This window comes from Macrotis lagotis, chromosome 3, assembly GCF_037893015.1.
Source record: "Macrotis lagotis isolate mMagLag1 chromosome 3, bilby.v1.9.chrom.fasta, whole genome shotgun sequence".
NCBI lineage: Eukaryota > Metazoa > Chordata > Mammalia > Peramelemorphia > Peramelidae > Macrotis > Macrotis lagotis.
The window spans coordinates 40,908,856-40,922,862 of NC_133660.1; the positions used below are offsets into that span (position 1 = coordinate 40,908,856).

The 14,007-nt window shown below is 36.5% G+C and overlaps 1 protein-coding gene across 1 annotated transcript in view; it reads left to right on the forward strand.

Moving 5' to 3' along the window:
* Positions 1–14,007, forward strand: part of FRAS1 (Fraser extracellular matrix complex subunit 1) — a 502,816-nt gene that overhangs the window by 382,617 nt on the left and 106,192 nt on the right. Inside the window, exons 35-38 of the mRNA XM_074231550.1 lie at positions 561–593; positions 4,337–4,468; positions 7,406–7,531; positions 8,893–9,140. Coding sequence (XP_074087651.1) covers positions 561–593; positions 4,337–4,468; positions 7,406–7,531; positions 8,893–9,140 — 539 coding nt within the window. The remainder of the gene's footprint in view (positions 1–560; positions 594–4,336; positions 4,469–7,405; positions 7,532–8,892; positions 9,141–14,007) is intronic.

A 14,007-nucleotide genomic window follows, 5' to 3' on the forward strand; every position in this document is an offset into this window, starting at 1 on the left:
AACTCATGATCAAACAGACTTGAACTCAGGGCTTGCTGACCCTCTCTTTAGTGATCCACCCATTATTCCATGCTGTATCTTGTAGATAACAGAAGCCTGGATTGTCTTGGGAGTAAATGACATGCATTAAATCTCCTCTTGCCTAATTTACTACATAAATCAAATGCTCAGCCATCATTCAATTCTCCTGTGAAACTGGCCTATCAAAATCCCTTGTCATTGATATATGCCATTCCTGAGAATTCACTGGTTTGTAGGATTTTATGTACTGATAAAACAGACTCTGAAAGGATGAGCTGTAAATCACTGTAACTGCCAGGATATAAATTTATCTGATCGTGGGATTTTGTTGTTGTTACTTAATATACAGTGTGTTAGGGTTAAATTCAGCATAATATTGGTGATTTCCCAAAGGCCAGGATAGTTTACTATAGCTTTTACTTCTCCCCACTTCTGCCCCACTATTTTTGACTCACCCTCAAACCCTGACTCCTTGATCCATATCACATCCCAGTCCAAAGTGCTGACAACACTTAACATTCATATGCTTTTTCTTTCAGGTCTTCCAGAATCGGTGAACTTCCGTTTCACAGGTATGTGAACCCACGCCCCCTTTTGTTTGGTGATGCCATTTTCTTTGCCTTTTCCCAGCCTGCTTCTGTTTCTCTCTTCTCTCCATGTAGAACTATTTTTTTAGAAATTATATAAAGGTCATACAACAACTAAGTCTTCTAAAATAGATATCCAGCTCTTCAAAGCTAATGATTTAAATTAATATGCATGGGAAAAAGTAAAGCAGCATAAGAACCCATGAGTCTGTTTTGTTTATGCTTGGTTTTTGATGGCTTCCAGAAGCACAGAAGTGTATGATAAGCTTCATCTAACTAATAGTTTGTAGTTTTATTCTTTAAAATCCATGAGGCATGCAAAAATTCTTTTTAGCCCAATGGTTTTGCATTGGACTCTGCCCTGTTTGTTACTGTCACCTCTTGCTGACTAAGTCCACTTGATTTTACTTTTCCATATCTTAAAGCTAAATCAAAGTAAGGGACTTTCTGCAGAGAAACATACTCCCCTCATAGACATAGATTTTCATGATAATGAAACAAGGAAGGAGTAGAAAACCAGTCTAATTTTAGGCTGACTATCAATCCAGACCTGACTGGGTCAATTAATGCATAAGATTTATTTCTATGGTTGATGTGGTACCATCATTCGCCAACAACTAACAACTCAAAGAAAAGAAAAGGCTTGATATTGCTGATGATATGGGGAGACACATATGCTTGCTCATTATGGTGATATTATAAGTAGATCTCTTTCGGGAGACATTAATACAAGCTATCCTTTTTGAGAATATACACATTGCAAAGACATTATTTTTATTTGGGGAATGTACAAAAATTTTTTACTAAAAAAAAAAACAGTAAAAGTAATTTAGCCTAGATATCCATCAGTAAGAGAATGTCTGAACAGACTGAGGTATATTAACTAATGATTTTTTTTTTTAAAGATTTCAGGGCAGCTAGGTGGCACAGTGGATAGAGCACTAGCCCTGTAGTCAGGAGCACCTGAGTTCAAATCCAGCCTCAGACACTTAATAATTACCTAGCTGTGTGGCCTTGGGCAAGCCACTTAACCCCATTGCCTTGCAAAAACCTAAAAAAAAATTTCATTTATTATGAGTTTTACAATTTCCCCCCCAATCTTACTTCCCCCCCACCCTCACAGAAGGCAATTTGCCAGTCTTTACATTGTTTCCATGTTGTACATTGATCCAAATTAAATGTGATGAGAGAGAAATCATATCTTTAAGAAAGAAACATAAAATATAAGAGATAACAGGATCTGACAATGAGATACCAGGTTTTTTTTCCCTAAATTTAAGGTAATAGTCCTTGGTCTTTGTTCAAACTCCACATATTAACTAATGATCTATGTGCATTATATTGATATTTGGAAATGTACATATGAACTGTATGTTTATTTATGTATATATCTGTATGTATTTGAAGTCTAGAATTATGACTTCATTCTTATGAGGAACTTCTTCTACCAATGTAGCTCATGTTGCTTGGGCAGTGAGACCGCAAGTGACCTAGTATCCTAGAACCAAGTTGTGTCAGATGAGAGACTTCAAACCAGATCTACATATATACTATTTAAAACAAGCTGCATATATTATATACTGCCTATATAAAATTCTCTTTTTTCTTGAATTCTTTATATATGGAAATATTGGTGTTTGTAGATAATTTTCTGGTTCATAATTTAAAAAGACTCACAGTTAGATGATGCAATAGATAGAGCATTGGTCCTAGAGTGAGGAAGACCTGAGGTCAACTCCAGCCTCAGACATTTAACAGCTATGTGATCCTGGACAAATATCTTAACCTTTTCCTGCCTCTGTTTCTTCATTTGTAACATGGGAATAATAATAGTACATTGTTGAAATAGTATTTGTGACATGCCCAGGATAGTTCCTGACACATAGCAAGCGCTTAATAAATATTTGTTTCTTTCCTTCCTTAAAGAAAAGTATATGCTTTTTGATGAACAGGAGAAAGAAGATGCTAGAAAGAATTTTTTTTCTTCTAGGAGATTAATAGATTCTTGCTTTTTAGGGAACCCAGAAAAATTAGATATTATCCATTAAATCACATCATCCCCATTTTCTTGCCTTCAGAATGACTCATCATAATCATTCTTGTGCATCTGTACCCCACCTTTGTGATAAATGTAGTTTTTGTTGTTGTAACAAAGCTTCCCTCCATTATGGAAGCACCTGCATCTTTTAAAAAGAAGACTGTAGGAATGAAAATGCCACTCTCGAGATCCAGAAGAATGAACTGATCCAAAAGAATTCAATGAATAAATAAATAAATATCTTTTCTCACCTCCTCAGCAAAAGAATATTTTATGTTAATTTTTTTCATAAACATCTATCAGAATCACGTTATTATAAAACTACCAGCCTGGTCTGATTATGTCATTGTGATCTTTTCAGCTATTTATTTCCCAGTGTAAAAAGCTTTACTGATTTGGTTCAGATTATGATATTAATTCCTTTTTTCCTGATTGGTTAGAATCTCTCCAAAGTGCTGTAGCACTCTCAGTAAGATATGGGCTACAAAGAGCTATAATCTGTGCCTACCATTTTATACCACTACTAGGTTTGTATACCAAAGAGATCATAAAATAGAGGGAAAAGACCCACATGTACAAAAATATTCATGACAGCTCTTTTTGGAGTAGCAAAGAATTGTAAAATTGAGGGGATGCCCATCAATTGGGGAATGGCTGAACAAATTATGGTATATGAATATGATGGGAAACTATTGTTTTTTAATTTGTTTATTTATTTTGAATTTTACAATTTTTCCCCCAATCTGACTTCCCTCTCTCCACCCCCCACCCCCCACAGAAGACAGTCTGTTAGTCTTCAGATTGTTTCCATGTTATACATTGATCTAAGTTGAATGTGATGAGGGAGAAATCATATCCTTAAGGAAGAAAAATAAAGTATAAGAGATAGCAAAATTACATAATAAGATAATGGGTTTTTTTTTTCCTAAATTGAAGGTAATACTCTTTGGTCTTTGTTCAAACTCCACAATTCTTTCTCTCGATACAGATGGTAACCATCACAGAGAGCCCAAAAATGTGCCTGATTGTTGCACCAATGGAATGAGCAAGTCCATTAAGGTTGATCATCACCCCCATGTTGCTGTTAGGGTGTGCAATAGAACTATTGTTTTGTAAGAAATCACGAACAGGTTGATTTTAGAAAAACCTGGGAAGACTTGCTTGAATTGATGCTGAATAAAGTGAGCAGAAGTTGAAGAACATTTTACACATTAACAGCAACTTGACAAGATGATCAACTATGACAGACTTAGCTTCACTCAATAGTTCAATATTCAGAGACAATTCTAATAGAATTGTGCTGAAAATGCCATCCATATCCACAGAAAAACCTATGAAGTCTGAATGTAGACCAAAACATACTATTTTCACTTTTTTAATTTTTTTCCTTTATATGGTTTTGTTTTTCTCTTTTGTTCTGATTCTTTTTTCATAATAAGACTGATACAGAGGTATGTTAACATATTTACATATCTTAGATTAGATTATTCACTGTCATGAGGAATGAGAAGGAAGGTAGAAAAATGTATAATTCAAAACCTTACAAAAATGAATATTAAAAACTATCTTTACATGTAATTGGGAAAAAATTTAAAATAAAAAAAGACATGGGCTACATACACAGAGAAACAACTTGTATGCCATCAGAGAACAAATTGATTTATTTGCTGGGTCTTTTTATTCCTTCCAGTTTCAAATGGAGAGCACACCACAGAAGAAATGATGTTTACCCTCCACTTGCTTCCTGTTCATCAGCAATCCCCAATGTTCCAGATCACAGTTCCATTTCTTGAGGTCAGCCGAGGAGGCCAAGCTAATGTGGGTAAGGAAGATCTATCAGGCTGTGGAGAGAAGTGGTTGTTGAAATGCACTTCTCCTGAGACAGCACCCCCTCTGTATGAATTGAGCCCATCCCAAGTGGCACCAATCTCTTATTACAAAAAACGCAGGCATTGATTTGTTCTCAACTTTGATCCTCCATTTTCCCATATACATGTAAATGGGATAGAAGTAAACGCTTCTGAGGGCACCCCTATTGATGCAATGCAACATACAACATATTTCCAAGTTTAGAGTTATTTTATTTATTACCATCTCTAAAGTCAAAGAGAGTAGAGGAGAGGAAATTTTACTATGAAACATTCTTGTTTTCTCTTCATCAAAGTCAAAAAAGAAAAGTATAGGAGGGTATGAAGTATCAAGGGCACCAGAGCCATCAAGTTTATATTTAACAGTGCTTTGTATTAGGAGTATTTCTTTTTTGTAGGAATGCATTTTAGTAATGAGGCAATGAGCATAATGAGCTGGGAAATGTGTCTCATTAACTTTCTTTTGGAATATATAGCAACAGTCCCCGATAAATAAACTCTTCTCTTAGAAATAGCTTATGGATACCATTGACTGAGTATGGTTGTCTCCATTCAACCATATCTACTCACAGAGGCCTCATTGTATTGCCATGAGAGTTAAAATGAAGAAGAAAAAATGTGAAGCTAGTAGAGAACCTGTGGACTCAAAAGAAAAAAAGGAAAAAAGAACAAAAAAATGAAAAGGGAAAACTAATTGTGAAGGAATCAGGCTGGCCACCTATGTAGTGGTTTCCAACCTCAAAATTTCTACCCTCATATTGCCCAGAATTCAGAGTTATTTCATTTTACTTTATAACAGTCTCTGAATTTCTGCCAGTTAGAGATTTATTTGAATGAAGCTGTATCTTCTTTTAAAAATGTAGTCACGTTTTGAAAATTAAGGGATTAAATTATAGCAATGAATTAAAGAACTGATTAGTGAATAAATGCAGTGAGTTCTTTCTTCATAATTGATGTAGATTAACTAATTGCCCTCCAAGGTAGAAGTGTAATTTTGAAGCATGAAATAATTGGTTAGTCTAAGTTTAGGCAATTAGCTGGTTAGAGTGGGAATAGACCTGCAGTCAGGTAGACTTGAGTTCAAACTGGGCCTTTGTCACTTACTAACTGTGTGACCTTGGGCTGGTCCCATCTTCTTTTATTCCCTTGTTTTCTCATCTGTAAAACAGAAATGATGATAATAACGTCCAGGGGTGTTGTGAGGATAAAATGGGAGCATATTTGTAAGGTGCTTTGCAAAGCTTAAATTGTATATATTCTCTCTCTCTCTCTCTCTCTCTCTCTCTCTCACTCTCTGTATATATATATAAATATATAAATATATAAATATATAAATATATATATATATATATATATATATATATATATATATATATATATATATATATATAAATGCTAACTACTATTTTCATAGTTTGGACCTTAGAAAATACCAGAGAGAAGGACTCAAGAAATAGGATGAAAATTCTTCTTCTCCCTCTAGTGGTTCCTCTACTTTCTTTCCAGTCCTTCCTTACTTCCTTTCCCTTTCCCTCTTTTCCTTCTTCCTCCCCCTCTTTCCTTTCCCTCTTTCTGTCTCCCTTTCTGCACCTGCACTAAAAACAATATTTCTGCCGCCATACTATTTTGAATTCCAAATAACTGACTTGCAATTTGAATTTTTGGAATTTAGCTTATTGGCTTAGTTGAAGGCTACCTGGATGATCCTGGAATTTTAACTTTAGGAAATGGAAGGGTCCTTAGAAACCACTGAGTCAACCCACTCCTTCCTTTTGTCAGATGAGGAACTGAGGCCAAAAGTGTTTAAATGACTAGCCCTTTGGCCAAGGAGAATAACACCGCTGCTGAATATTTTAGGCAGTTCTTGAATTCAGGTCTTCCTGACTCCAAGTCTGGGCACAAAACACCAGTCTGCAACAAAACTGAGACAGAGACCTGAGCATGTTCAATTTATTAGGCTTGCTTGCTGTCCCTAATAAGTGAGATCCAAGATCTTCCTCACAGTCAGGAACTCCTCTGCTTGAGGTCAATGAAGGAGTAACAAAAAAGGAATGAAGTGGTACAATTCTTCAATCAGAGAAATCTTATGGTTGGCCAAAGGCAGTGTTTGTCAATCAGAACCATTTTGTCAGCAGGTCCATCACAGGTCATTTCAGGTCATAAACTAAAGGCTGTCCACCTTGACCTGTTTCATCAGGGTCTTTCTAAAAGTCTAAAAATTCTGTTAGCAACATCTCTGGGTCTTCCATTGCTCACATGACCCTGTCACCAAGATCTTGGTTCTTTTCAAGGCCATCAAGCATTAATGTTTCACCAACAGTTTCCCAGAGGCCAAGAAAGTTGTGGTTTTGAAGCAAAGGTCCCTAGGAAATGGTTGGAAAGGATGGAGAGGCAAATGATCCTAATTATGAGCACTATGTGCTAGAGTAAGGGGAGGATTAATGTAGCAATTACACTCTTATTATAATTCTTACAACAGACCTAACAGTATGAATCTATCTGATAAATCAAATATAATTAATATAATTATCATACATCAATACAATCAATCACAATTCTTATCCTAATAGCATTAACTAACATAATTACCTTTCTCTTAATCTTTTCTGCTTAATTCACTAAGACAATCACTGATACCCATCAGATCACAACAGATTGAATACATGTTGATTAAATTGAGTAGGGGTATCAAAATTATTTCCACTCAAGTTCAATGTTTGATCCTTTTCTATAGATAGGAATTTAATCTTTCACAGCTTTGATAACTCACAATCCCTTTCCTGTACAATGTGGGAATTTTGGGTTCTTGGTGGGTTATTTTGCATGTTAAGGTACTTTCCATGTCAAGACCCTCTAGAAACCTCATGTTGTCATCATCCCACCCTCTACAGGAATTCAGCTGGCAATGAGTGATAGCAGCATGGCTCCCGAAGACCTTTCCTTTGAACTAGTGAAACCACCTCTGCATGGCTCTCTCTTCAGGAACACAGCTAAGTCCCAAGGACGCATGAACACAGGTAGGAGGGAGGACTCTTCTCCCATCCTGCTGGGTAGACACTCTGACAGAATAATCATAAATCAATTTGTGTGCTTCAAGGCCCAGAGCAATAATTAATGAGATCCTTTGGGGAAGCTTTTTGGAGCTACTGGAAAATAGGCTATTGGAAGACCAATCTTGCCATGGTTGGTTGGCCCAGATAATGTGTTACTTCCCTTTCTATCCACAGAAATTTTTATTAAACCATTTCCCTAATTCAGGTGAGACTGGCATATTTAAATAAATAAATTCACATATATATTATATTCAAATATTCACACACATATACATATATACATACATATATACATACATACATATATATATGTATATATGTATATATATATATACATACATATATATATATATATGTATATACACACACACACATATTTCCAGCTACACCAAATGTTTGAGGTTAAGCTAGACTCAGACCAGGTTCATGCACACACACACACACACACACACACACACACACACACACACACATACACATATTTTTAGACTTACCTAGTCTGACGTATCATCTAGTATCTTCCTATGACTGTCCCTATACCATTGCAGAGAACATAAGTAGAGAGCCTCTTGTGATCCCAGCAGCCTTTGAGAGGCTAGGAGAACATTAGACCTTTTGGATAATGCTCATAAATTGGACTACAGAAACAGAATTCAAGGGACTACTTTACCTTTGACCCTGCTTAACACAACTATTCTCAGAGAAAAATTGAATGACTTCCTTGTAGCCTTCAGTGCTAATTGACATCATAGTGGAATGTCTAGAGTTGGGAGGGACCTTGTCTACTTCAACCCCTTTCTTTTATCAAGGACCATGGAACCTATGTCATTCACATAGCCAGTTTACTTCAGAGGCAGGATTTGAGCACAGTTCCTCTATCTCCATGTACTTTCGCCACACTACCACATACAAAATGAGTACTCAAACTCATGACCCCAGAAAGGGATATATTGTGCTATATATCCAGGTTCTCTGAGAGACCCTTACAGCCTCTGACCAGCTAATATGGTAGACAAACCAAAATCCTTCTTATATGAGTGGTCGCCCAGAAAGAGAGGTTCAGGTCCCTTGCAACCACTTTGATGGTATCCTGTCTCTTTTTCCAAGTTTAGATTTTTTTTTATTTTTAAACATTTAGACCCCAAATTAATTTGACTTCTTTCTTTAAATATATTGATATTTCTAGGGATCAGATTTTTTAAAATCCAATTAAAAAAAGAGGGAACAAGTTCTAATCTTGTCATGTGCTTTGGAATCTTGGTCTAAACATGTGCACCATATAAGGGAAAATTATGAACCATTGTTATTTGTCTTGATTTTGTAAGGTGACCCCTTCACCTATGAGGATATCACCCAGAATTCACTACAGTATGTTCATGATGGCTCATCAGCTGTAGAAGACAGCATGGAGATCTCTGTCACTGATGGCATTGCCACAGCCACTACACTAGTGAATGTGGAGGTATCATGGGCTGACCGCAGTGGTCCCCGACTTGCCATTGGTTCCTCATTGACCGCCACTGTCCTCAGTGAAAATTCTGTTACTCTTACTAGATCACACTTTGCTTATGTGGTAAGTTCCTATGAGCACCCTGTTCATCACCAAACTGCATGACTGATCTTAACCAGAAGAGTTTACAGTAATATCCAGAGCTATGTATCTCTGCCTTTCAACCCATTGCCTAATCTTACTCGGATTCTGCTCAAACATTCCCTCTTTAGTAAGGTCTTTCCATTCTGGAGTACTTTTCTCAATCAATGTCAAACATCCCTAAATATTAGGGATGTAGTAAAAAGGTGAAAAAATAGCCCCTTCCTTCAAGGAACTCAAATTCTTGTGGGGAGGGGAAGAAAGCATGCAAATAATTATTTACAAACAAGATCTATACAGAGTACTTGGAAGGCAGTAACATTAAGGGGGACTGGGAAAGTCTCATAGAAAGTGAGATTTGGGCTGAGATGAAGGAAACAAGAAAGTAGGAACAATGATGATGATGGTGGAGAGCACATTGTTGGGGCAGTCCGAATCATCAGGAAGTCTGGAGATGCAAGAAACATTCGAGGAACATCAAGGAATCAGTGTCACTGGATTGTAAAGTATGAGGAAAGGACTGAGGTGGAAGAAACCTGGAAAGGCAGGAAAGAGCCAGGTTGTGAAGGTCTTCTCAGATTCAAATCCTTCTCTAGCCCTTCAAAGGTTCCCTTCTATCAACAAATATTTAAGCCTCAGAAGACTGCCTATTTTCCAAAGAGTAGGAAAATTTCTGTCTTCAGTAGGACATTGAAGTGTCCCACAAACACTATGCTGTAGACAGAAATCTATCACTGACCCCTGTTTTTATTTGTGAGTAGTGGGGGTTCATTTAGTAGTTTATCTTGCTACTTATTGATTAGTCCTAAACCCCCTAGATCATACTCTTATTTCAAGGTAGAACATACCCACTAGCTACCCACCATTTTATTCTATCCATGGCTTATGGGGAGGGGGCAGTTTTGAGCTGAGCCTTCACTGAGTGGTCAAATTGCAGCCGGAGGTACTAGAAGTTGAGAGAGGAGGGAAGAGCTGGCAAAAGCAGGATCAGGAACAATGGAATTACTAGCCTTTTACTTCCAGAGGCAGAACTATCTGAGGTCCTGGTCTACCCAGTCCTTGATTAAGAGCCACAGCCCATGTGAAACCAACTCAACAAGTTCAGAAAGAATGATTTCTCTCTTGGTCTAGTTATATTTTTAAAATATAAATGTCATGACCATGTCTGGGCTATGGACCTTGCTTAGATTATTATCAATCAATCAATTAGGAACAGAAAAGGAATTTTTTTTAATAATATTTTGTTTTTAGGTTTTTGCAAGGCACATGGGGTTAAGTGGCTTGCCCAAGGCCACACAGCTAGGTAATTATTAAGTGTCTGAGACCGGATTTGAACTCAGGTACTCCTGACTCCAAGGCCGGAGCTTTATCCACTACACCACCTAGCCACCCCATTATCCACTATTCTACCTAACTGCCCCCAGAAAAGGAATTTTAAAACTTTTTTGTTTGATTTCTGATTTTTTGCATGCTTAGAATTCAGAAATAAAATTATTTTTTCATAATAACATTATTATATTCTTTAAGGATATATTTTGCATGCCCAAATATACGCATATGCCCAAAACATTTTTGCTTTAGTATTCTTTGGGTTTTAAAGACTAATGTTTTTTATCAAAGGAAATAATATGGATTGCAGAACTAAGCCTGGGTCAAGATATCCACATTTGATTTTTCCCTCTGTGACTGATTTGTTTAATGCTACTGAGGGAAGGGAGGAGCTCCATTTCTTTAATTGTGTAGCTTTTATAAATATATACAAATGTTTAATATGTTAATAAAGGTATCTTAATTTATATATAATATTTATATATGTTTATGTATATATTTACATATGTGCATTTTTCAGTATTATCATAGGTAATTTTAATTAGAGGAAAACAGAGGCATGATTATTACCTGAATATTAGTTCTTTTGAGTACTGAGATTTTTTCTTCCCAAATTTGAAGTCACAATCAATACTGAACTGACACTTTTAAAAAATCATCCATATGTTCTAAGTAGTGTTTATAACTTAACTAAAATATCTAGTTCTGAACAGAAAGAAGTGAAAGAAAGGATTGACCTGGGAGCAATTTCTTTTGTGTAGATTTTATCCTCCAATTGTCTTTTTATGTTATGGGAAATCACTCCCCTCTGACACTGTTCATGGACCTCTCACACTCCAGAAATAGCTTTCATTTTCTGTTTTTCTAATTGACAGGTGATTTTTGCTATAAATTCTGGCCTATTGACTCTTATGAAACTCATGAATCTATAATGACATCTGAATATAAATTTAATCAATAGAGCGCCAAGGCTCAAAAAGTCATTGTCTGACAGCCCAAAGCATCTCTCCAGGAGCAGTTCCTGCCCATTAACCACACATTGTACCCTGCATATCAAAATGCAGCCCGATTGGGCACTTAATACTGGTTTTAAGAAATTGATTGAATGTGAATTTGCCCAGCAGAGCAGAGAAAATTCAAAAGAACTATTTCAGGCTGGAGGAGGCCTAGCATGTATGCTAAAAACTTACTTAAAGTTATATAATAACTTTGCCTGACAACTGCTAAGGAGTCTTGTCTCATGGGAAAGCTTTTTCAGAATTGCTCTGTAGTGGTCCTGCAAAGAGTATACACAAGGCAGGCAAAGTCATTCTGTTAACAAAATGGCCTTAAATGAAGCAGAGAATAATTGGAATGGGACCAACTCAAGATATGTCAGTATAGTATTAGGAACATGGAGGGAGGCAGAAGCCAACAGTGGGATTCAATTCAATTCAACACAATCACATATTATATACCTAGAAGTTTCTGAAGAGACACAGGTTATTCTGAGGAGGATATAGAGATAAAATGTGTCTTCAGTGCATTTACTTTCTAGGTGGGAAGCATAGGGATGTTGGGTTGTATTGGAAAAGATCTGACCCAGGGATCAAGAGGCTTGGAGACATCAGAATACAATAAACTTTCCATTGAATTTGAAGTCAGATTACCTTACCTATTTGGTACTTGAGCAGCCTCAGTTTCTTCATCTATAAAATAAAAGGGTTGGGCAAGATGGCATCTGAAAACTTCCAGTTCATTGAGCCTTCTCTTTGGTTTTGCAAGCCTTAGAACATATAACTTCCCTCTCTGGGGCTGAATTTCTCCATTGATAAATTGAGGTGGCTGAGATATTTAAAGTCCCCTAGCAGTTCATGAGACAAATGCATAAATATATAAGAACCAAGTAAAGGACATGCATGATAGAGAGAGGAAAAAAATACTCATCATGGTTCAGTGGAAGAAGAGTTCTCTGGAAATTAGGAAAGAATTCCCAAGAGAAGGTAGCACTTGAGCTGGACTTTGAAGGACAAGATTCATTTGGTAGGTTATGGTTGACTCAAGGAGCATGAGAAAAAGTTAGAGGGATGGAAAAGTGCTCCTTGGGCTTAAGCAGAGGATAGGAGTATAATTTAGCCAAAACCAGGATCTTGTGAAGAGTAGTGTTCAAGACATTGGTTCAGTTCAGCAAATGGTTATCTAATAACCACTATCAAACTTTAAGCTAAATGCTTAGAATACAAAATTAGATCAGATGCAGACTTTGTTCTCAGGGAATTTAAACTCTGATAAGAGGGAATAATGTGGACATAAAGGACCATGAAATCAGAGGAAATGTGATGAGGGGCAAAGGAAAGGTCCAGATAAAGTATAATCCTCTAAAAATTCAAGAGAGAGGTCATCTGGGGAGGGAAAGAGGTGTCTAGGAAGGCTTTCATTAAAAGAAGATTGTCTCTCTTGAGCTTTGATATGATGATAAACAATGATAATAGATTAGTATTTATGTGGCAGGTAAAATTTGCAGATCACTTTCTTATCTTATTGATTTTTATTATTGATGATTTATTATCTTTATTGTATTCTCATCAAATGAAGAATGGAGGAGACAGGGTAGAAGAGAATGAGCTCTGATCCAAGAATGAAGAAGGGAGAGATAATACAATCAAATAGTCAGTAGAGTAGATAGAGAGTGGATGCAAATTGAAGATGGTGAGTAGTTTAGTTTGGTTGGAAATTGAACCATTAAATTCACGAGGCATATATTAATGGAAGGCATTGCTGACAAAAAGAGATAATATATGAGATAATCATGCAACCAAATTGTGGAAGGACCTTGAATGTCAAGATCATGAATTTATTTGTTAGACTCTGGGGAATCACTGGAGGTTTTTAAGAGCAATGTAGAGATGAATAAGATGTGGTTCCTGCAGCTCAGTGGCACAGTGGATAGAACAGTGGCCCTGGAGTCAGGAGGACCTGAGTTCAAATGTGACCTCAGACACAATGCTTACTAGCTGTGTGACCTTGGGAACCAAAGACCTCGAAAACCAAAAAGAAAAAACCCAAACAAAAAAAATGATGCATTAGAAATATGACTTGGGAAAATAAATTTTGGAACTGCAAGTAAATTCTTCATTGTACTGAAATTTTATCACATGAGATATTAAATTCAGTGAGTTTGTCATTATCAGATCATTATTGGCTATCTTTGCTTTGTGCATGTTTTTATCATATCATATGATAGAATTGCAATAGCAGTCTGACAGTGAGATCCCCTCTGGCATCCTGGCAAAGAGTTGATTTTTGTTTCCAGAGAAGGATGACTCCAATCTTCTGCTTTCCATTGACAGGAAGCTTAAGTAGCAGTTAGGACCTTCTGTGAATATTGTCAGGACTTCTTGCAGCCTTCTGTTTTTCATCTCTTATCTAAATTTTGCTTTATTTTAATTACTTTGACTAAGGGGGCAAGGAGATCTTAGGGCATTTTTAGTGAGGCATTCTAGGAAGGACAAACTTGTGATATATCACAACTGATAAAGAT